Source organism: Condylura cristata, unplaced genomic scaffold (assembly GCF_000260355.1).
Source record: "Condylura cristata isolate star-nosed mole 26May11 unplaced genomic scaffold, ConCri1.0 scaffold00001, whole genome shotgun sequence".
Classification (NCBI taxonomy): domain Eukaryota; kingdom Metazoa; phylum Chordata; class Mammalia; order Eulipotyphla; family Talpidae; genus Condylura; species Condylura cristata.
This window is the reverse complement of record NW_004567102.1, coordinates 16,519,149-16,543,258: the sequence shown is the minus strand read 5'-3', so window position 1 is coordinate 16,543,258 and position 24,110 is coordinate 16,519,149. Positions and strand designations below refer to the sequence as shown.

The 24,110-nt window shown below is 43.4% G+C and overlaps 1 protein-coding gene across 1 annotated transcript in view; it reads left to right on the top strand.

The window, feature by feature from the left end:
• The window catches only part of PKHD1 (polycystic kidney and hepatic disease 1 (autosomal recessive)), a 401,857-nt gene that overhangs the window by 22,327 nt on the left and 355,420 nt on the right, over nucleotides 1-24,110 (top strand). The window contains exons 13-26 of the mRNA XM_004674033.1: nucleotides 2,278-2,419; nucleotides 5,756-5,870; nucleotides 6,832-7,110; nucleotides 9,063-9,152; nucleotides 9,243-9,333; nucleotides 10,041-10,183; nucleotides 11,500-11,630; nucleotides 12,351-12,526; nucleotides 14,000-14,138; nucleotides 16,332-16,450; nucleotides 20,157-20,341; nucleotides 21,450-21,572; nucleotides 22,982-23,087; nucleotides 23,558-23,833. Coding sequence (XP_004674090.1) covers nucleotides 2,278-2,419; nucleotides 5,756-5,870; nucleotides 6,832-7,110; nucleotides 9,063-9,152; nucleotides 9,243-9,333; nucleotides 10,041-10,183; nucleotides 11,500-11,630; nucleotides 12,351-12,526; nucleotides 14,000-14,138; nucleotides 16,332-16,450; nucleotides 20,157-20,341; nucleotides 21,450-21,572; nucleotides 22,982-23,087; nucleotides 23,558-23,833 — 2,115 coding nt within the window. The remainder of the gene's footprint in view (nucleotides 1-2,277; nucleotides 2,420-5,755; nucleotides 5,871-6,831; nucleotides 7,111-9,062; nucleotides 9,153-9,242; nucleotides 9,334-10,040; nucleotides 10,184-11,499; nucleotides 11,631-12,350; nucleotides 12,527-13,999; nucleotides 14,139-16,331; nucleotides 16,451-20,156; nucleotides 20,342-21,449; nucleotides 21,573-22,981; nucleotides 23,088-23,557; nucleotides 23,834-24,110) is intronic.

Genomic DNA, 24,110 nt, shown 5'->3' with positions numbered 1-24,110 from the left:
GAGCCCTGGTCCTTGCTCAACCACCATCAGAGCTACATTCAGGACAAAGAGTCTAATGAAAATGCTTAGTGACTCTTGGCCCCCTGACAGATAAATGACCTGTGGCTTTCACTGGGAGACCCTGGTCCAGCAAGCACAACCACAGTCCATTGTTACAGCTGCGGGAGGAAGCCCTTGAGCCACCCCTTCCCCAGATGGGTCAGTGGCATGTCTTGTGCCCAGACAGGGGCCTGAGAGCCCCTCTGTGCTCATTGTGACAGCACCAGATAAGACCTGAGGATGGGGCACAGTGGGTGCGCATAAATGTCGCTGCTTCTTCCCTGTGGGCAGCTGCGCAGCCCACTGTTTTGAAAAGTAGAGATGTAGGGTGACGACATGACTGAAGCGGGCAGAAATGGAGGAGGAAGACAGCAGTTCTCCTGTCCTTTCTGTTTCAAGCTTCCACTTCACAGGTACATATGAAAAGTGCAACATCACCATCTTTCCTGTAAATCAGGATCAGAAGCTAAAGTGTAGGTAGGAATGAAGGGCGGTTGTTACAAGGCTCAGAACCACAGCCAGGGTGTATTATTAACCCACCTCCCGAGGCCAGACTTCATGGGTAAACTTCAGGCAGCAGCTCATCCCCAGGGCTCAGGGTTGATAAGTTTACAGGAAAGTTGCACAGCAGGGGTGGGGGGAGAAGGGGAACCTTTCTAAAGAAAGACCATTCAGGTGTGAAAATGCATGCGAAGCTTTGTCCTGAGTATTCTCCAGGTCCCAGATCTGTATTTTTTTGCTCAGGGAAAGCTCCCATCTCAGGAAACAAAACTACTGAAGCAAATGATGGAGAGAATGCGTGTTTCCTGTGTCAGGAAGCGGGGAGCCTGCTCCCTCTTTGAGTGATTCCTGCTTTAGCTGCTGGGGTTGTAGCGGGATAATTTCAGGAATGCAGCTGTTCTGGATAATTAATAAGCTCCTCTATGAAGAGCTTTTGAATTTTTCTATTGAAGTACAGCAAATTACTCTGCTGAGCGATGGTTCTCAGTGGTCCCCGAGAAACATTGGCAATGTCTGGTTTCAAGTGGGGACAGTGGTGGTGGTTCTGGGCTTTAATGGGGGAGACTAGGGAGGTAGCTCAACATTCTTCAATGTACAGGCTCCCCACCCCCATAATAGGGTATCCTGGCCCAAATGTTAGTAGTGCTAAAGTTGAGAATTCTGGCTTAAAGTAATATTCTTAAAATATGCTCTCACTTTTTCTCCTTTTTACTTATCTACTTTTTCCCTTTTAGGATTTAATGAGAAACAAAAATAGTAATTATTAATCACTACCCCTACCCTATGCTTTGTTGAGTACTTACTATATTTTGTGATCTTTGGGAAATATTCCTTAGCCTTTCCTCCAGAATTGTCAAACTGACTTTATTCCCCCTCAAATTTATCATGATAGAATTGACTAATAACTCAAGCCCCATGAGTCTTTAGAGTATTAGCTCTATTTATATCAGTCCCATTTATATCACTTGCAAAGAGTAATTTGCTCCAAGCTACACTTCCTATCTGAACCACAACTGTGTGAATCCAGAGCTGTTACCTTCCATCCACATTAGTATTCAATATCAGTCACACTTGTGCATTTGTCTCAGCATTGCTTAGCTTAAATCTCAAATTAATAAGTATAACATTGCAAAAATGTCACATAGTAGCACACCCTGTAATTTGCTCTATGGCATTTGCATACATTGAGTCCATAACAGCTGAAAAATGTAAGAAATTCCAATTTTCTACTGAAAAGGGGTTTTTGGGAATGGAAATCCCAGGTTGAATTGTACCTTAAAAGATACTGAAATTAAAAAAGGAGAGAGAGAGAGAGAGAGAGAGAGAGAGAGAGATACTGAAATTCACCCCTGGCTTCAGGATGCACAGTCAGGTTACAATCACACAATGCAATGTTCTCCACTGTAGTATTTGTTGACGCTTCCACATTTTCCCCAGAATTTTACTCTCTTTTTCTAGACACTCCCATTAAAAATGGCTCCCTACTCTTCTCTGGTTCTTTGAGAATCCGCTATTCCTTTCTATGTCTCTTTCCAAGAGGCTAAGACCCACATCACATAAAATATTCTTCTTCCTAGAGCAATTTGCGGTAGTTACGGAACCTCTCATGTGGCCACTCTAAGTCTCAGTTGGATCCTTTGTTTAGGTGGTAACTTTCACTCTGTAACTGGAAATATAGTAGCTCCCCAAGTTGGGAACAATGCCCTGTGATATTTGAGATGTGTGCATACCTTGCAGGCAATCGAGGGCTTCTTTTCGAAGTTGGAGATGCCATTGAGGGCTTGAACCTGACCGAAGCCACCCCGGGGTACAGGTGTCAGATTGTCCCTAATGCCAGTTCTCCATTTGGATTTTGGTCAAAAGAAGGACAACACTTCAGGTATGTTGTAGGCAAAGTGGCAGACCATATAAAAAGTGTCTTCACAAGTCTAGTTGAAGCTAAGAGACAGATAAATGTGGCGATGAGGATCAAAAGGATAAACTGATGCCATTTTCAGTAACATGGATGGAGCTGGAAGAAATTATGCTAAGCGAACTAAGTCAGAAGGAAAAAGACAAATATCGGATGGTTTCACTGACATGTGGAATATAGGGAAACAGAACGAAGGTTCAGGAAAAAGCAACATTTGCAAGATCTGAGGCATATGACGGGTGGAGGGGAGAGTAGGGGTCAAAACAGGGGAGGGAATTGCACAGGGGAGTGTGGAGATGGATCACGGGTGGGAAAACTAAGGGACTATGCCTGAGGGGAGAAATCAAATACTATCCAAAGATTAACAACGATGTAAGAAAATAAGTAAATAAGTTTATTTAAACAAGTGTGGCAATGAGATTTCCAGGGGAGAATTTGTAACACCTGTCAATTCAAACAAGGCAGTGTTTGACCGCTGTTCTCAACTGGTATTTGTCATACTAATGTATGACAGCTCCTTTATTAGGCACATGATAAAATCTGATCAATATTCTGCAGTGTGCCTCAGGGGTATCTATTAATTGGAACATTCAGCTGAATAGGTCAGGAGATTTGGCAGAGAGCTGGGTAAAAATTACTGTAGGTATATGGCTGAGACATGAAACCAACCTCTCGCTGATGCTGAAGAGCATTTGTCTTTTGAGTTATCTGAGGCCAGGTAACAACCAGTACTGCTGAAACAACCACCTTGTATGGAAAGTCAATCGGCGGCTGATGTGGTACAGGAGAACCCCTTGACTTGTGAGACATTGTTTCTGTAGTAGTGACTACTGTGTGGTTATGATTTTCTGTTTAAGGTTTTGAGTCTTTAAACCCTTAAGGATGTGGCCTAAATTTCTAGCACAGGTATCCCATACTTTGTGAAATTTCTAGTGATAGCACTTCTTTTTCATGAAAACATTGCTAACTGTTTGAATAATACAATGAGATCTGGAAGGGATTTTGGCTTTTATGAAGTAAAATCAAAATATTATCCAGCATTTGTTTTGCAGCACTTATTCTATGTGTATCCAGAGCAGTGAGAGAGGCCCACAGACCCTGTTCCCTGGAACTACTTTAGGCAGTATAATTAGCATATATTATATAGTGTATGGTATATAGTGCATTTACTATATAGTGTTATTTTGAGTTTTATGTGCTATTTGGTATGCGTTGATAGGCTATTTGGGGGGCACCTGAGAACACTTAACTTTTTCCCATATAAATTAATGGTACTTGCTTCTTCATGCTATGCTTATGACTTATGAGAGGCTTCATGGAATGCTCTACTTTCGGATAGTGAGGGAAACCAGCATTCTAAAATGGACTTAAAAATATAAGGAGTCTTGGCCCTCCCTGGTGGCGCAGCGGGTTAAAGCACAGCACTGAGAAGCTAAAGCCACTTCCACATGAGTTCGATTCCCGCCTGCCCCGGAGGTGACCACATGGTGCGGCAGACCTCTCCTGACCCGCCCGCTGCTCCCCTCAGCAGTGTACTTCGTCGATCTGCCTGTTCTGCTCCCCACTCTGTCTCTGGTGAAGCCTCTCACCACCCCTGAGCCTCTGGCCTGTACTCCAGTTCTGTATGCATAAATAAATAAATCTTTAAAAAAATATATAAGGAGTCTAAAAATTGCTAAGACACAATATTGTCTTGCTGTATTCTTAGTCTATATTGAAAGGGATGGATCCTTTATTCTATGATGGACCACTTTTTCTTTCTACACTCTCCTAAAAGAGGCTGGTTGCGACTCCTTTGTGCAAATTCCATCAACTTGTGACTTCCCTCAATGATTTGGGCATTTTAATTTTCATTTCATTTTGGGATGTAAGATTTTATTCCCTGTTCAGGGAATTTTTGATGTTTGTTGATATCTATGAACAGAACAGTCTCCATTATCTCTGAAGCCTGACCAGCCTGCATTTGACTGTCAACTTATGATTTTAAAGTAGAAATAATTTGTGGTCCTCATTAGCACTAGCAAGACATCTGTATCTAGATTCTGAGAACCATTAGTAATGTTCAAAGGGAAACTTTTCAGCCATTTTGTTGTGTGTGGCCCAGTTAAGAAGAGAATCAGATCACCTGAAACAACAAAGGGACATGTGGTTGTACAGTTCCCCCCTCAGAGACATCTCTTTAACTGTTATTTTGAGGAACCACCAGGCAGAACTAAGCTCTGGATTTTTTTCTGATTTCAAGTCCTGTAATTTCTCCAAAAGTCCACCTATGCTACATCTTTTGTTACCAACAGGAGTGTGATATATTAAAGAGGACACACCTGTGCTGTGAAGGCTTGCAGAGATACACACCTATTCTGGAAGTTAATCTCTGTCATGAAGAAGTAGAAGCTTGTAATAACACTTGGGGACATTTCTGGTCTATCACTTTTCTGCCTCCAGAAAGAACTGTGAAAAGTTGTCCTGAAGTCAAACAAAATGATGTGTCAGGAAATATATTCATAAATGATGATTGTGCATGTACTCACATACACATGGAAAGTGACCATTGTCCGACAATAGCCAGAGGGGCGATCTAATATAATACCTTATAAAGTGTGCATGTGTTGGAGTAGCGGACAAGAAGCAAGAGTTCCAGGCCAAATCAGAGAAGATTCTGATCAGTGATCTCTTTGTTTCTCATACTAAGCAAATAACAATAATAAGTAAAAAGTAACTTTTACTCTTATTTTTTAAAGACTTATTTATTTGTGCATATAGAACTGAGGTACAGGATGGAGGCATAGGGTGGTGAGGGGATTCACCAGAGACAGAGTGAGGAGCAGAACAGGCAGATGGATGAAGTACACTGCTGAGGGGAGCAGTGGGCGGGTCAGGAGAGGTCTGCTGTGCCATGTGGATCATCTGGGGTCGGGGATTGAACTCACACTGAAGTGGCTGTGGCTAGCTTGTAGTTGTGCCACCAGGGAAGGCCCAGCTTTTACTCTTGATGGAGTTCCTACCTGGGTCCAGGCCTTGCATTCACCTCTTGGTAGGTTTCCTCAGCTCCAGGCAGCCCTGTGCTACAATGTCCTTAATACAACCTACTACAAGCAGAATTGTAGTGAGGAGACACTATTAGGCTGTTGCCACAGCCTGGCTGTTTCTAGAATGCTCTGGCCAGTCATAGGAGCACAAGAGGCAAGTGTTTCTTCCTCGTTACCATACAGAAAAGCAAAGTCCAAGAGCAAACGGTCGTTATGTCAGTGAAGTGATTTAGGCCTTGGTCGCTCTCTCTTCCTGCTTTGTTCCTCTGCTTTACAGTGCAAGACTCAGTGGATTCTTTGTGGCCCCAGAGACAAATAATTACACTTTCTGGATCCAGGCAGACAGCCAAGCTTCCTTATTCTTCAGTTGGTCAGAGGATCCGAGCACCAAGGTATTTACTTTTTTCTATACTTTGTCTCTAGTTCTCTACTTGAAAACAAAAACAACAACAAAAACCCTAATTAAAGCTCTCATGTTCTAATAGTGCAATGTACCAAAGATTTTGATTTTGGGGGATAGGGGTGTGCTTTATTTATTTAAAAAATTTTTTTGAAGTTGAGACAATGGGATGATTCTAATTGTTGAAAGAGAATTTGACTGAATTAGATGGCACGTGCATTTATTAAGCACCTAAAACAAGTTGGGCATCACATTACATCTTTTCTACATCTTACCTGTAACCTTACAGCCTCTCTGTGATTATACATATTTATCACCTTTTCCAGATAAGTAAATTAAGTCTTCTCAGGACTGACTGTGTGCTAATCTAGGGTCAGTTGATAAGAAAGAGATGTATTTAGGATCCAAATCCAGTTTCCTTTCACTCTAACTCGTGCCTTTTTTATTAATTTTGGGAAAGAACATAGTCAATCTGATTTAGGAATATTCTCATCAGCTTTGAAGGATAAGAAAGATGCTTTTAATAAATAGTCAAGATTCTCTAGTTCCATTGACAAAGAACCACATTTCTCACCTCAATTTATTTGCATGTTTCTATGAAATTGATTTACTACTCAGTTAGAGAAATGTCACCTATTTGCATGTGGTCACGCCATTCCAATTCCTTAAAGGCTTAATAACTCCTTCACCCACAGCATCTGTAGCCCCAAGGTCACAGGCTGTCACAGCAACACCCACAGTGCCTACGGTTCCTTCTGAGTATTATTCAAATGAGAAAGGATAAGGGGCAGAGAAGCATAAGTAACCACTCGTCCTAGTGTGACTGGGCCAATGTGACTATGGCAGCCCAGTCCCAAAAGCCCTGTGCAGTCTCTTTGCAGACCACGTGTGTTTGAGAAGGAGGTGCGCAGGAATTTCATAGTGTTGATGGTGATATACTTATTTGGGTACAGCTGAGAGTGGCCTCCATCAGCCTGGGCACTGCCGACTGGTTTGACTCCTGGGAGCAGAATGGAGATGAGGGGATTTGGCAGCAGAAGTCCCCAAAGCTGGAGCTGTTTGGTGGAGCCAAGTACTACCTAGAAGCAGAGCATCATGGGAGAGCCCCCAGCAGGGGGATGAGAATTGGGGTGCAGATCCACAACACCTGGCTGAATCCTGATGTGGTCAGCACTTACCTCCGAGAGAAGCATCAGATTCGAGCCCATGCCCAGAGACTTCCAGAAATACAGGTCTGTGTTTCTTGCAAGTTTCACAAGGTCAGATGAGGGGATGAACACTGGGAGGGCTAGAACACTGCACAGTGGAGGGAGCACTGAACCAAGTTAGGAGGCCTAAGTTGTGATGGTAACTGCTGCCAGAGAAGTAAAGTATGTATCAAATAGTTATTGCGAAGATTAAAAACATAATAATATAACAGTTTAATATAATAGTTTATTTTAACACCATTTTGTGCCTTTTCCATCTCAGTTGTAATCCCCATGGGCTTCCCATCACCAAATCACTCGTGTGCCATCATCATAGTCCAGAGCATTCCCCACTCCCGTCTTTTTTGATCCCCTTCTCCACTCCACTTCCATAAAATGTCTCTGATTGTTCATTATTATTATTCCCCCTCTCCAACCCTGGTCCTTTATGCTGCTGCTATGAATGCAACTATATAGTATTTTTCTTTTTCTTTCTGGCTTATTTCACTAAACATGGTCCCTTCCAGCTCCATCCATGTTGCTGTAAAAGGCATGTGTTTATCTTTTTTGATTGCCGAGTAATAGTCCATTGTATATATGTACCACATCCATTTAATCCAATAATCTACTTTTGGACATTTGGTTTGATTCCATGTTTTTCCAATTGTAAATAAAGCAGCAATAAACATGGGGGTGCAGGTGTCTTTTTGAATCAGTGTTTTGTGTCTTTTGGGAAGATACCTAGGAGTGAGAATGCTGGGTCATATGGAAACTCCATTTTTAGCAGCTTGAGAAACCTCCCAATAGTTTTCCATAGTGGTTGTACTAGTTTCCATTCCCACCAGCAGTGCAGGAGAGTTCCTTTTTCTCCAGGATGTTTTTTAAAAACGTACAAACCTTATTATTGAGATGACTTTACTCATGGAATTAGCTTTCAGAATTTAAATTCTAGGCAAATCTGCTTTTGGGAATTTATCCCCTTAATCCTCTAAACACATACATGCACACATGCATGCACACAAAAACATGTGTACACACACATCTGTGTCCACATATCAGATTCCATCATTTTTAAAAAAAAAATTCCCCATATGCTATATTTTCTAAGCCTGCTTTGTCATGGTTGGGGCCTTTGGGTTTCTCTGTTGTACCCCATGTTTTGGTTGAAAATTTTGGTGTGTTTTTTGTTTATTTTGGGGTATACAAAGATGAAGCAATAAGGAATTTGTCATCTAAAGTTTATGGTGCAACAGTAAAGTATGCACACAAGTATTCCAAGACTAAAGAAAAGAATAAGAAATGATATGAGCAAGTATAAATTACATAGGTCCTATTCCATAGTATGAGTGTAAGTGACCTATCAAGGAATGGAGTGGAAACAAAACAGAGTTTGAACAGATCTGAGACTGTGTTCAGGCTGTGTGCTGCCTGCCCCTGCCCAGCCCTGGGGGAGAACTTGCTGGGAAGGCTGGAAGAGGTCCAGGCTATGGCCACATTTCCATCTCACATGCTAGAGGAGGGGGTGTGTGCACATAGGGAGACACACACGCATAGTCATTCAAGAAAAGATGCATTAGGTGATGATGCTTGTGTTCCCCAGAAACTGCTAGATGATAGTGAGTTAAAACTTGGAATTATAGACCCTCCCTGGTGGCGCAACGGGCTAGGACGCAGCACTGCAGGTGAGCCGCAGTCACCTCAGTGGGAGTTTGATCCCTGGCCCGGGAGGTGACCCACATGGCGTGGCAGACCTCTCCTGTCTCACCTGCTGCTCCCCTCAGCAGTGTACTTCATCAGTCTGTCTGTTCTGCTCCCTACTCTGTCTCTGGTGAATCCTCTCACCACCCTGCACCTCTGTACCCCTGTGCCCCAGTTCTGTATGAATAAATAAATAAATCTTTAAAAAATTGGAATTATCATGAAAAGGAAATATGAAGCTTGGGGGAAGGGGGGCTTGTCCTCCTGGTTTCAAGAACATAGCACCCTTGACTTTTCAGATGCTGACTGTACCCGGCAGAGGGAGCTTTCTCCTTACTTGGGACAATGTCTCTAGTCAGCCCATGCCTGCAAATGCCACAGCTCATCAGGTGCAAAATTTCTTCACATACTGAGAGGTGGGGCCTGGGATGGTTTTTATGCTCATGGTATGAACTCCTGGTACTTTTTCTTTTTGTCAGATTCAAACAGCCATTGAGGAGTTACTTGCAGTCAAATGCCAGTTGGACCCCTTTTCTGCTCACATCCTGCTCCGACTTGGATTTGAACAAGGTGCCATCCCTGGTTCGACAATTTCTAACCTTCTGTATCTTCATCATCATCATCTTCTTCTTTTTTTTTTTTTTTTTTGTGTAAAATGGGAACCATCTTCTTTCCACTTCAAGATACTAAAGACTTCAAGTAAAGATACCTGGACAGGATTTAGAAACTGAGTGGCTACTTGCTGGAAGGTGGCAGGTGCTTACTGTGGGGGGTCAAAGAGGGAAAAGGCACTCCCTAAGGAGCTAGGTGAAGCGAAGTGCTTGCTAAATCAAATGTTTCCCTTCCACACAAAGGGGAACAGAAGTAATATCGTGGGAACACAAAGCAGTGCAGATCTTGTTTAATTCAAATTATGTTATAAATGATGCATAAGACAGTAGTCTTAAGCTCTGAACATGTGAAGATAAGTTTTTAAAATACTACTAAGATTAATTAATTATAGTTGACACTTATTTGCTCTTTACTTTGCATGAATTTTTCATATAATGACACACAAAGAAAATGGTGATACATTTTGATGTTGTAGGGCAGATAGCATGGGCCTCTCCTATCTCGAAGCATCAAGCTGAGGGGTGCCATCCCACAGGCCTCTAAAGCCATGCCCAAGGTTGAAGGGCCGGACCATGGTGAACACACGCTCCATTTCTGCACACATGTTGGGAAGCTCTGTCTGATTGAACATCTCTGTCTTCCTGTTTTATCTAAACTATATCTAGGTTTAGAAGGTTCCAGATCTGATGGGGACCTTACCAGTGGGACAGAGCCCTTCTGTGGGAGGTTCAGCCTTCACCAGCCTCGTCACCTTGTCCTCACACCCCCAGCCTTCCAGAAGGGCTACAGGCTGGACCAGCGCACACACGTAAGTGGCAATCCTCACACATCCAGGAGTTTGGCATGGTGGGTTGGTATTGTTCTCTGGGTTTGAGGCTGAAGATATAGAAGTATATAGTAGTGATTTCTGTGATTTGGCCAAAGTCCTTCAAGTTAAAGTTGTTGGTCTCGTAATGGCTGTTTCAGATGTGAACTTAATCCTCCCATCCTCTGTCAGCTTGTTGTTACATGGAAATGTTTTTGTAGCAGCTATAAGAACTTTGGAAGTTTTTTTCTATGCTCTTGCATTTTCTTAGGTAGAAGAGAGCAGATGCTCTATAGTTAGACTATGTGGTTTTGATGTCTGCTATACCCTGCATGTCTTCAGTGTGTTCCTTTAGTTCACTCCTGTATAAAGTGGGAAATAATAGTGTGGTGAAGATTAAACGAGATAATCTAGTGTAGTCTGTGCAGAGGTTGGACTTAGCACTAGGTATCATCCTTTATTATTATAGCATCATTACTGCTAATGATCGACTGACATATTTTCCTGACAACTCCTATAGCTTTTGCGTCAAATAGCATGACCCTCCTTCATAAAAGCATGCAGCTCATATGCCCTTTGGAACCAAAGTGAGCCTTGCTTGGGTGCCGAGCTCAAGGCAGTGGTGTCACGTGTGTTCCCTGTCAAGCTGCAGGGATGCTGGGACTAGATTGTTTAGGCAGGGATATTTCCTCCACCCCAACCTTTCCTCCCAATATCAGAGGCTCCCAATAGGGTGGGGGGCACTGTGCCTGCTAGGGGAGAGTAGCTATGGAGAGATAGTTTGGCTGTCACAGAGAGATAGCTATGGAGAGATAGTTTGGCTGTGGACGTGCTCCTGGCACCTGAAGCATAGGCTCTGGGGTTGTCCAGGGAAACCCCACAGCGAATAATGAAAATGTCTGTAGTGCTGAGGTTGATTAAGTCCGCTCTGAAGTCATCTTATGCCTAACAATTCTGCATGTCTCACAGCTAGAAACCAGAGATACAGGAGAGTTCAAGTTAAAGAACTGAGGCTCAGAGAGGTTAAGTCCCTTGCTCAAGGTTGCACAGGTAATTGGGTCAGAGTAACAATTTTCTAATTAAGATACTCTAACATCTTCCCTGCCATGCACAGGGCTAGGCATTTAATAATTGTAGCATAAACTGCAATTTGTACCATTTGTCTCTTCAGTTGTTCAGATAAGTTCCAGGAGGGCAGGGACAAGGCTCACTCTCTCCCTTACAATGTGAGGCAGGGTTCTGGGAGGTGAACCCTACACTTTGCCCGAGTGGTTGCTTCTTGCACTAATAGTGCTGAATCTCTTACTTGGTGTCCACAGCTTTGCATGGCCTACAAAGGCCACATGAATCAGATTCTGAGGGTGACCGTGTACTTCACAGTAGACCTGAAGAACATTGCTCAGGGAAACATCACCTGTGACTGGAGTCTCCTGGAGACTAGTCCCGACAAGTAAGTCATCTGCAGGGAGGCATGGCGGCATGTTGCCATCTTGGGGACAGTGGCCTCCTGAGAGGTGACTTTTTTTTTTTTTACATTTGGGCTTTGGACACTAATCCATGGAATTTGGGGCTTTGAGCATGACTTTTATTCCTAACAAAGAAGCTTAAGAGTTTATGTTTAAGCTGTCTAGAATTTAACTTTCTAGAAAGATCTGGCATTTATCATCACCAGGATCCATCATAATAGATAGAGACATTAGCAAAGATTCCTTGACATGACAGACAAGAAGCATGGGAAACCAGAAAATTTGTGATGCACCAACATTTAATCAGTGAGGGAACAAAGACTGTGGAATACAACACAGCCTTGAAAGTGGTTTAAAGCCTGAGTCCAGTAAAGTCCGGGAGTGTTCATTTTCTGTGTGGTCAGTGCCTGACATAGATCTGCTTAAGACACAATTACAATTACGTTGTCACTTGAAGATGCTGCTGACATTGAGGGTCAGGAGCATGTGACCAACTGAAAAGGGGACCCACTGGTATCACCCCACATGTCGAGCTGAGTCTGCTCTGGTGGGATGTCTGCACACACAGGACTGTCTGGGTGCTGGGAGACTTAGGATCTTTCTAGACCATATAGCCCTCAGCCCTCAGAACCAGGGTGCTAGTGGGGGAGGAGAACCCGTGGACATGGAGAGCCCCATTTCCACCACTCTGCTTTGGGTTCCAGCTGGAAGTTCGCTTGCACTGACCTCTGGAAGACATGTGCACGACGCTCTGAACAGCTCCAGATGCCTCTGGTAGATGCCCCAGTGCTGGTTCATCGCATCGATCTCTTCCCTCTCGCTCAGGAGCAGGAAGGTTTCTATGTAGATGAAATTATCATCGCAGACACAAACCTAACAGGTGCTGGCCTAGCCCACTTTCCTTCATGCGTCTCACATGCTGACCTTACGTGTCCACTTTAGTGGCTGCTGTCATTTTAAGGGAGAGAGGACAGGTGATTCTCCATCTTCGATTCTAGAAAGATGGTGGAGTTGGGGTTGTATGCTTCAGTCCTGTTTCTTTCTAGTTACTTCCCATTTCCCCTCTGTACCCAATGCTTGCTTTTGCTTCTGGTGCACTTTCCCAATTTTACTGGGAGGTCTTGGTTTCCTCATCTGTCAAATGGGTATAGTGAGGACCCGAACTGGGATTAAAGATGAACAGACATGTACTGTAAAGCATCCTTCACAGGTCATGACCATAATAAGTGCTCAATAAATACAAGCCATTATGATCACAGTTGTCATTACTATGGTCAGGCCGGCGACTTCCCACCTCGGTGAGTTAATCTACGTCACACAAAATGTTGGAAGGACCACAGCTATATTTTGTTCTGTAAATGGGCTAAAGTTCTGATTTATGACTTAGGGCAGACTCAGTGAGGGTTAAAAGGTAACCGTGTCCTTAGGAGAAGCACTCACCTTTCTTTCTGCCTGTCCAAATTCCTCCCACTCCCCTTCAGAGCCCAGGTTGGGCCCCTTTCTCCACAAGATCCCTTGACCCCCCGCCCTTAGGTACAGGGACTGTCCACACATCCGAGGGACAACATGCTCCTCAGAATCCCACGGGGGCCAGTTGTGTATGGTGTGCACCCACTCAGGGCGTCTGTAGACCATTTTCCTCACTTTCCCTTTTCCATCAAAGCCCCTGTGATTTTCAGCTTTTTCTTGCTGCTTCTCCTCCTCCTCCTCCTTTTTTTCTTGCCCCCCCTCCTTAGAGGGGAAGAGGATATTATAATATATTGTGCTACTTGTTTAAACTCTACCATCACACTAAACTTCCTGCCTCGCAGATTGTTTTCTGTCATGATCCTCATTTTACAGATGAGAAAATGCCATAGAGAGGTCATGTCAATTAGCTCAGTTGCTGCTCAATAGAAGTGGAGAACCAGGATTTGGACAATGCTTAAAGTTTGCACTGTTTCTGCATATGCGCTGATTCCATGCTGTGCAGTATTTGTTCAGTGCTAAGGAATCAGCGATACTGTCTAGAGTTTTGCAGGGGCCTCGGGAAGGAAAGGAGGAAAGGGTGGGATCCACACGACAATAGATGGTTGTGTAGGGTGCCTCTGAGGACACGACATTATGTTGAGGCTTAATGGCAGCTTAATGAACTTTGCCATTGAGTTAGTCTTCACCTCCTTAAGTCACCTCCTTGTATTTGCCAAAAGGCCTCCTGTCCCCTTGCTCTTTTTTTCTGGGAACAGAGAGTCAGGATTCAGTGTTTTTGGTGTGTGCTGAGAGCTAAGTAAGTCAGCATCTCCAGCTAGGATTTTCGGAATAGTAGGTCTTCTCTCTTGAGTTACCTGATAATAATTGGCTGATCATTCTCCAGTTGCTCAGGTTGATTCTGGAACAGCTCGTCCAGGCGGGAATCTGGTGGAGTCGCTCTCCGTGGTGGGAGTCCCTCCAGTCTACAATGTAACTGCTTGGGTGGTGGCATGTGGCCTGGAGCTCCCACTCATCACCATAAGGTAGGGAGCAGCCCTTGCTCACCTGTCCTCCTAAGGATTGCTGGTTGGTTTGGAGGACTCAGGTGGGATTTTTTTAGGAATTAGGACTTTTTATTATTATTGCCTGGTGGTGTAGAACAATAATTCTATATTTTAAGAATGTTATATCAGACTTACCTGGAGGTCTGTTTAAACATAAATTGGTGAACCCTGACATTACAGTTTTTAATTTGGTAAATTTGAGGCCACACCTGATAGTTTGCATTTCTAATGAACTGCCAGGCAATTCTAATGGTCTGGAAGCTACACTTAAAGAACTAGTTTTTAGTGAATTTATTTATAAATAGTTGTGTTTTTGTACTGCTTAGATGTTCACATTACTACGATTTTTTGTTCATTTCCCTCAATCCATTCCCCATCCAGAAAGCTTTGCAATCCTTGAAATAATCTAACAAAACAGCTATTCTAAGAGCTCACCACCAGATGGCACTAGAGCACCACAACGATGCTTAAGAGCAACCCTTTCTAGTCACAGTTTACAAAGCTATAACTAAGGATAAGTTTCCTCAAAGCTCCTGCAACACATGTATACTCAAATTTACTCTTTAAAATTTTCCATTAAAATCGCAGTAGGATGGAAGGATTGATATGTTTTGCATTGAAAGTTCTCCCTACCCCTTTTTTCTAACATACTTCTAAATGAGTTCTCATACTTACATTGTACCTGGGAAGGTGTTCAGAGCTTGACTTGGTCCAGTTTCCTTGACTAGTGTCCCACCGACTCTGGGCATGAAAGATGCAAAACCATCAATTAGAGTGAAGGTGTGAAAGAGCTTCCAGGGTGGAGGAGCAGCTGTCATTAACCAACCAGGCATCCAGTCTCCAAATGCCAGTTATTTACTCCGAAATTGTAGAGACTAGCTGAGGTCATTCTGTAAAGGTCCATGCTTCTGAAAACTTGTCTTTCTGAGCTTTCCTCAAATCCATTAGCTCAATCTAGAAGTCTTCCTCCTATGCAAGGTCAGTCTCTGACTGGCTTCTCTACGATTCATCCCATAATACAAATAGTATCACTCTCTCTGACCATGTCTGTGTGGCTGTTTGTTTGCACATTAATATGGAGTGCTTAAACAATGTCATTGATCAAAATTATATATGTTCATTATTTAAACATATGGAAAACCATGGAATAAAAAAACATCACCCATAATCCTTTTGCTCAGAAATAACTTTTATGAATACACTGAGCCTGAGTTCTAAGTCCTTTACTTGAGCAGTTTTTGTATTCACGTATATATTTCTTTTTAAACTCAAATTGGGACAAGACATTAAATACTTTGTCACCCAATGATACAACTGGGCTATTTCTCCATTTCACTAAACATCCTTCCAAAATATGATTTTCAGTGACTGAATGATAATCCATCTCATGGTGTGTCACCATTTAATTGACTCATTTATATTAAAAGTGAGATTAGTCAGGCAGGGTGTTTGTGCAAGGGGGCTATGTAAATGCTGGGTGGGACAGGGTGTCCTGAGTTTCAGCCTGGGATACTGAGTGGGGATGTTTATGGGCTAGTTATGGCCTCTTCATTTGCCTACGCTAGTGGGTGAGAGAACACGAAGATCTGCTTGGCTCCAGCTTCCAGTTAGAAAGAGGGGGAAGGGGGTCATCACTCTCCATTCCTGGTTCTGAGCTCCACAGATTAGTGTGTGGTGGGGTTGGGTAGGGGGAGGGGAGGGTCAGAGCAGAATACTTGGTAAAAATGCTAATGGTGGGCCCTCCCTGGTGGCTCAGCGGTTAAAGCATAGCATTAAGAAGCCAAAGCCACTTCCCCATGAGTTCAATCCCCGCCTGCCCCGGAGTGACCCACATGGCGTACAGACCTCCTCTGACCCTCCTGCTGCTCCCTTCAGCAGTGTACTTCGTAGATCTGCCTGTCTCTGGTGAAGCCTCTCACCACTCCTGCGCCTCTGGCCTGTACCCCAGCTCTGTATTCATAAATAAATAAATCTTAAAAACAAAACCAAAAACTAATGATTATACTACATTTTTTTTCTGCTGTGGTGGGAGAGGGGTGCCCGATATTTGGGCGTTGGAGCTGGTAGTCTGGAGACTCGGGAGCCGACTTGTTCCTTGGGTGGCTCTCTGCTCCATCCAGAGTGGCCTTTTGCCCCTGCTGTGCTAAATGCTTTGTTTTTGACATGCCACAGCTCTGTGCCGGTCGAAGGAGCAGAAGGATCTGGGCAGGTGACGACTCAGAGACTACAGAGGACAAGTCCGTCTTTAGGAGGACACTTTCGCATCCAGCTTGCTAATACAGTGGTTTCTGGTAAAGGGACACTGGGGGTGGGGGAGTTTGAGGGTGTGTACAGCATTTCTCATTTACATTTTCAGGGCAGTTCCCAGGCAAACACTGTCCTGTAACATTGTAGGCTTGTGTTCCTTTTCCAGTGTCAGAAAGTGACCTTAAAATGAAAGACTTGGACAGTAACTTATCGCTGTTAATATGATCCTAACCTTTTAATTTTGTAAATGTGGAAAGGGAATGGATTAGATTCTTGGGGCTATGGTAACAAATTACCATAAAGTTGATGGCTTAAAACAAGAGAAATTTATTGTCTCAAAGTTCTGGAGGCCAAAATCAAAGGGTCAGCAGGGCCATTCCCACACTCCCCCAGTGTCTAGCAAAGGCTTGGTCTGCTGTCCCCTGCAGCCTCTGGTGACTCTGGCCCAGCTTTTCTTGGCTGTGGCCACCTCATCTGACCCCTGACTCTGTGGTCACATTGTCTTTTCCTGTCCTGCCTCAAAACTCCCTCAGCCTCTCTCCTATAAGGTACATCTGATGCATATAGATCTGTAGGCTTCACCCCACTTTCCTCATGCCCCCCATAATCCACATCTTCACCACACCTTTTGCCTTATTAGGGAGTAGTCTAGGACACTAAGACACTGCCAGCTCTTTGGAAGGACCTTTGGTCCTCTCTACTGCCACCAGCCCAGGTACATACATAGATTTGATGGCAGGGTCTGGGTGTGAATTCAGTCATTTTTAATTTTATTTTTTAATTGAAATTAACCTTGGAATGTAATATTATGTAAGTTTCAGATGCACATCATTGAAAATGAACATTGACTTCAGGTATTTTACTCTTCTTTCTAAAGTTTCCTAGATCAAGACCCTTGGTTGAGATGGTATTTATGAATTAAACTGTGTACTGATACCATAAGCAACTGAGGACTTCAGTGCTCATAATACATGAACAAAAGGCTTTCAGATCCAGTTAGAACAGAAGTTACCATACACATATCACAAAGGACAAGAATTAGAAATGATTGTCATATAGTTTTTTTTTTTTTTTTTTTGATAAAAACACAGGGCAAACAGAAAGGAGAATCTGAAGAACTCAGGAGTGACTGACTAGAAATTGCCACGTGGCCCTCTCTGGTGGCACAGCTGTGTTAAAGCACAGCACTACAAAGCTATAGCCACTTCAGCATTAGTTCCATCCCCAGCAAGGGGGTGACTCACATGGCATGGCAGACCTCTCCTGACCGCCCACTGCTGCCCTCAGCAGTGTACTTCGTCAGTTGGCCTGTTCTGCTACCCACTCTGTCTCTGGTGAATCCTCTCACTGCCCCTGCACCCAGTTCTGCATAAATAAATCAGTCTTTAAAAAAAAATTGCCACATGGCCCTCCCTGGTGGTGCAGCAGGTTAAAGCACAGCATTGAGAAGCTAAAGCCACTTCTGCATGAGTTCGATCACCGCCTGCCCCAGAGGTGACCATATGGCGTGGCAGACCTCTCCTGACCCACCCGCTGCTCCCCTCAGTAGTGTCCTTTGTAGATCTGCCTGTTCTGCTCCCCACTCTGTCTCTGGTGAAGCCTCTCACCGCCCCTGAGCCTCTGGCCTGTACCCCAGTTCTGTATGCATAAGTAAATAAATCTTAAAAAAAAAATGCCACATATCCCACAACCCACAAATTTTCTGCCCTGCTGTAAGGAAAATGGAGTAAGTTAGGCTCTCTTGTCTTCCTGCTGCTAGCTTCCATGGCTGCCACTCATGGCTTTGTTTTCCTCCCAGGTTTGATTGCTCATGTGTAATAACATGTTATTTCAAAAGTACTCAGGAGTGTGTGGGAACTAGTATCTATGATTGTGGACACTGGACTAGATGCCAGAGAGCATGGGTCATGTGCATATATACATATTGGCACCTGGGCTGAGAAGGGAACAAGAGAGAGAGAAGCCAGAGAGGAAATGTGGAGATGTGAGGGGCTGGGAGTCCCTGCTATTGCCTGCCTCCCAGCCTCCCAGCCTCTCAGCCTCCCAGCCTCCCAGCCTCTCAGCCTCCCAGCCTCTCGGCCTCCTAGCCTCTTGGCCTCCCAGACTCCCAGCTTCCCAGCCTCTCAGCCTCTTAGCCTCCCTGGCCCCCTGTCCCCTTGTCCCTTGCCTGCTGTTCTGTCTGTATCATTCTCCCCCACTGTAGCATTAAAGGCATATCAAATCTTTAGAGAGCTCCAAGATTTTCTTTTCTGTTTGCCCAAATCAACAATGAACCTGCCTGCCTTGGGACTGGCCCTGACACCTCCCAAGCAGAAAGTTGCTGGGCCTGCAAAATGTTTCAGTGGAAGGAAAGGAGTGGTGATTTTACTGTTACAGGACACCTTGGGAAAAGCTGAGGGCCGATTGGTGACCAAAGTTAGTAAATGAGGAATAAGTAACAGAGTGTCCTGCTTTGTGAAATTCACCACTGTGGCATGCTTCCTTTCTAATGAATGAGAGAGCTACAGCTTTTCTGTAGAGGTTCTCCACTTTCTCAAAGCAACCTGGGCAAGTGAACCTTTGCCTGGCCTTTTGAAATACTCATTGCCCTCAAATGATATACTAATGCTGATGAGAATTTTCTTTGTATTTTAGAAATCGGTGGCATTTTATTAGCACCCTAGGATAGTGTAGAATTGAAGAGGAAGCTCTTGAGTTGGTAGGATAGTGTAGAATTGAAGAGGAAGCTCTTGGGGGGCGGGCTCCCTGTTGACCTAGGAATTAAGTCTCAATGTTATCACCTTTATGGCCTAAATTTGATTCCTCGGCCAGGGAGCTGACCCACATGGCATAGCAGACCTCTCCTGCCTCACCCACTGCTCCCCTTAGCAGTGTATTTCAGTGGATCCACCTGTTCTGCTCCCCAGTCTGTCTCTGGTGAATCCCTCTCACTCACTCCCCTATCACCCCACCAACCTGGTCTACACCCTGGATCTTCTATGTAAAAAAAAAAAGGGAGCCTGGGTTTCCAGCTAAGCCTATCTCACTTGGCTGGCAAGCTTCTGCACCTCATTGGGTCTCATTTTCTCTGTTTCTAACGTAGGTTTTAGCCTGCCCCATGTGACCCCTCCCCCCCTCAGCGGCTGTCGGGAGTAGCTAATGAAATGGAAACTTTGGGTAAAGCATGAAAACATGAAACAGTTCAAACACAAGCAGGGCTTAAGTGCAGAGTGTTGTTATTTCTCTATGGGGATGTGGAATGGGGAAGCAGGTGGTTGGGCTTAAAGCAAATTCGAATAGAGAAACCAAAGTTAGACGCCAACATTCCTCAGCTGGGTTGGCTAAGTTTTTATGGGTGTCAGCTGCTGTGTGCCCCCCCACTCCCTGTGAAAGGTGGCCAACTTTTCTATGTTCACAGGGCTGGCTAAATTTTTCCAGGGGAAATCCAATATTTAATTAGACTTTTAGGCATTTGTAGAGTGTCTGGACTTCACATTTTGAGTTGACAATTGAGATAGTTGTGATGTGAGGGCTGTGTTTGTGCCTGCTGATTGCAGGCATTGTGGCATAAAAAGTGGACATCTACTTGAACTCACCTTTGGAGAGATATGGTTCCACTGGGTTGGAGGCACCTTGGAGCTGTATTTTGAACTTGAGGGTCTCCTGCAATTTAATAGCCATGCTGACTTATTCTCTGTGATCTTGGTGATGAGACCCTGTGATTAGAGTAATTCGTGTCTTGTATTTTCTGTACCAAATCTTCTGCCACAGATGTTCCTGCGCACATTTCAGCTAGCAACCTTCGCATGCTCTTACAGAACACTGCTGATGACTTCACTTCCAGATATCTCAATGTCAGTGACTTCACAGTGACGGAGGAGAGAAAGTCTTGCTACCAACATGTGTGGACCCTCTCCTGGTCCACCCAGATTGGGGACTTGCCCAATTTTATCAGTGTATGTATGGTAACCCTTTTGCTGGCATGGAAATTGGCAACTTGGAATAATTTTTTTTTTTTAAAGATTTATTTATTTGTACATACAGAACTGGGGTACAGGCCAGAGGCTCAGGGGCGGTGAGAGGCTTCACCAGAGACAGAGTGGGGAGCAGAACAGGCAGATCGACGAAGTACACTGCTGAGGGGAGCAGCGGGCGGGTCAGGAGAGGTCTGCCTCGCCATGTGGTCTCCTCCGGGGCAGGCGGGACTCGAACTCATGCGGAAGTGGCTTTAGCTTCTCAGTGCTGTGCTTTAACCCGCTGCGCCACCAGGGAGGGCCAACTTGGAATAATTTTGTAAAAAAAGAACAATCAGAAGTTTATGAATGAAGACTCTTCAATTACTTACTTTATCAGAGTATCTAAGTTAAGAGGTTCTATGATATTCTTTTCTGGAAGTTTCTAAGATGTATTTTGTTTCTCATTTTTCTGATAAAACAATTTAGTTTCAGCATCTTCTTCCTTTACTCAGTGTAGGTAGAAAAGTTGTTGGTCAGTGTCCACCGTACAATAATTCTACATCTGTTATTGGATAATTTAAGCAGATGTGATTGACTTAGATTATCATGGAGGCAGATGGCACAGCAGAAGGGAGTTTAGAAAAGGATTTGCTGTCTTTGGATAATGACAAAACCAGATGTTCTTGCATATTTAGGGTTTTAAAAAATAATCTAATGATCATCTAGCATTTGGTTATTATAAAATGAAACCCCAAATGAAATCTTACCCCCGTTATGTGGTATTGTAGGTCATCTGGTTTCAAACAAAATACTTGGGTGTAGATGGAGGAAGGGAGGGGATCTCTTTCACTTCTTCCCTGACATTTTATTTTAAAATTTTAGATTGTGACTACATAAGCTAGAATAGCACAGAGATACAAAGTATTCCTCTAGTTTACTGGGACTTCCATTAGCCATTACTTACTCTTAGATTTCTAGACTCAATCCCCTGTCACTCATTAGTACTTTCTAGCTATCTAATTAGCATAAACAGAACATGAAAAGACCCTTTATCACTTGTTTAAACAAGATTATTCCATGACAGAATTCAACAGGAATGTAATCTTAGGTCTCTGATGAAAATCTGACTGGAGTGAATCCGGCTGTGTCTGCTCGTGTGGTCTATGATGGTGGAGTTTTTCTGGGAGCCATATTTGGAGACATGGTGGTGACTCCTCACCAGCACAGCCAGGTGAGAGTGGGTGGAGTACCCAAATTGCGAGCCTGGCTGTGGGTCCAGCTTAGGCCCCTCTTGATTTGTAATGTGAATTGATTCCAATGATGAGTTTTTCAATAGAAAATAGATTGTTATGACTCTTCTCTTTTCACTTCTACAGGGTTTGGAAAGTTCTTTGAAATAGCATCCTATTAGTATAATAGGTATTATACTAATATTATTTGTTATTATATTATTAGAGTGCCTTTTTTTTTAAAGATTTATTTATTTTTGCATACAGAACTGGGGTACAGGCCAGAGATGCAGGGACTGTGAGAGGCTTCACCAGAGACAGAGTGGGGAGCAGAAGAAATACACTGCTGAGGGGAGCAGGGGGCGGGTCAGGAGAGGTCTGCTGCCTCATGTGGTCACCTCTGGGGCAGGCAGGGATTGAACTCATGCAGAAGTGACTTTAGCTTCTTAGTACTGTGCTTTAACTTGCTATGCCACCAGGAAGGCCCTAGAGTACCTTTTTAGCTACATAGTATTTATATTTCTGTAAACTGGCATTGGAAAGTACTCTTTTTTCTTCAAATATCTTTTTTTTTTCTTTACCACCAATGTGTACACCTGTTAGAAGTCAACTGCATTCAATTTAAGGAAGTTTTAAAATATAAGAACTATAAAGAGTTCTTAAGAACTATAAAGAGTTCAACACCTAGGTACCCAAAATTAGGAGTAACAATTTCTAATTTTTGATATATTTGTTTTACCTTTTTTGTCTTTGTCATTTAGAATAAAATGTTACAGATAAACTGGAAGTATTTTTACCATCTCTATCTTCATGCCATGCCAATGCCCCTTCCTTCCATAAATAAACACCGTTAATTAGAGTGTGTGCATTTAACCTTGTATATTTTGTATACAAGAGAATCACTTTCCTCATCTCAAGTGTCATATTGTTCTATTAGGCTAACATTAGCCCCAGTGGGAGGTAAAGGCATATGGGTGCTTCTTGGGGACCTATAATTCTAGGGGGAAAAATTGACTATATCCAAATGCCCAGATATACTCTAATGTTTCTTTATGTGTCTGTTAGTAATGGTGGAAGGTAGGGGCCTACTCAATGATATTTATTAGCAGAGAGAGGGCTATTCACAGGAAGAAGGTACCTAGTTGAAATATTAAATACAATTTGTCCTTGTGCAGTTTACTCAAAATTTAGAGTAAATTAGCAGTAATGATAGGTTTCTGCCTACCTGTATTAAATCTAACCTAACATATTTTGAGTCACCATTAAAGTTTAGTGGTTTTTTATTGGGAAATAGAGGAAAGAAAAAGAATAAGTGGACTATTAATACTTTTTAACTTGGGTAAGCTTCACACGTGAATACTCTTGAGCTTATGACATATGTTTACTGTTACTTCTTTTGCCTTCTTTTAAGGTGGCTGTGCGAGTGAATGACATACCAGCTCACTGCTCAGATTTGTGCACTTTCCAGTACCTGGAAGCATCAACTCCTAGAATCCATTCAGTGTGGTATTCTCTTGGTATGATTTGTACTTGACATGAGATGGACTTGAACTTCAGATTCAGGGTTCATGTTAGGGCCATGAACCCTGTGTGGGGTGGGTGGAAGGTACATTAGTCCATGGGGATGGTGGGTAATGTAGCAGAAAGTATGTTTTTTGGCTGATCTAAATGATACAGTCATGATTTGAAATGGAGACAAATGGATTATGATGACTTCCAGTGTTTTATTCTCTGTTACTTGTTTTGAAGTGTTCTTTATGTTGATCTTTCCCCCATGTCTTAATGACCTCTTATTACTAGTTTGAGAAAATTTAAGATGGGTTGTATGTTATAGTATAATAAATGGAGATGTTCAGCAGAAATATCCCTGAATTTTGGTAGAGGGAGGTGGGAAGGAATGAACATTTGATGTTAGAGGGAGTTTCCATAAATGGAATGCTATCACCAAGAGATAATTTTGTTCCTTTAATTTCCCTCCTTTTTTAAGATGGTGCCATCAAGCTATCGGTTTACATTACTGGAACAAGTTTCTCTGATGACCCTCAGTCCTTACAGGTGACAGTGAACAAAACAAGTTGCAAAGTTACCTTCTCAAATCTTACCACTGTGGTCTGTGAAATGCGCCTGCTCCCTGTCGGAGCGCATCAGCTTGTGATGCTGGCAAGACCCTCTGGTCTGGCTATCAGTGCTAGCGGAGAAGGCCTCTTCCTACACGTGGAACCCAGGCTGGATGCTGTGGAACCTTCCAGAGCTTCAGATATTGGTAACTTGGGGAGGACCCTACATTGTCTCTGACCCTCTGAAGCTAGTATTCTTGCTGATCTGCAGGACTCTGGTCCTGCCTTGTGATAAATTCCACATCCACCATGATTCACAACTTTCTTTTTCTACCTTCAGCATCTCTCCTAATGGGAAACAGACATCGGAGGCCTTAAACTTAACTCATCATATAAAGGATTCACATTTGACTGATGGTGTCAGGCATAATTGGGTCAGTTACTGAGTCACAGGCATAATTTGGCCTCTTGGAAATAACACTG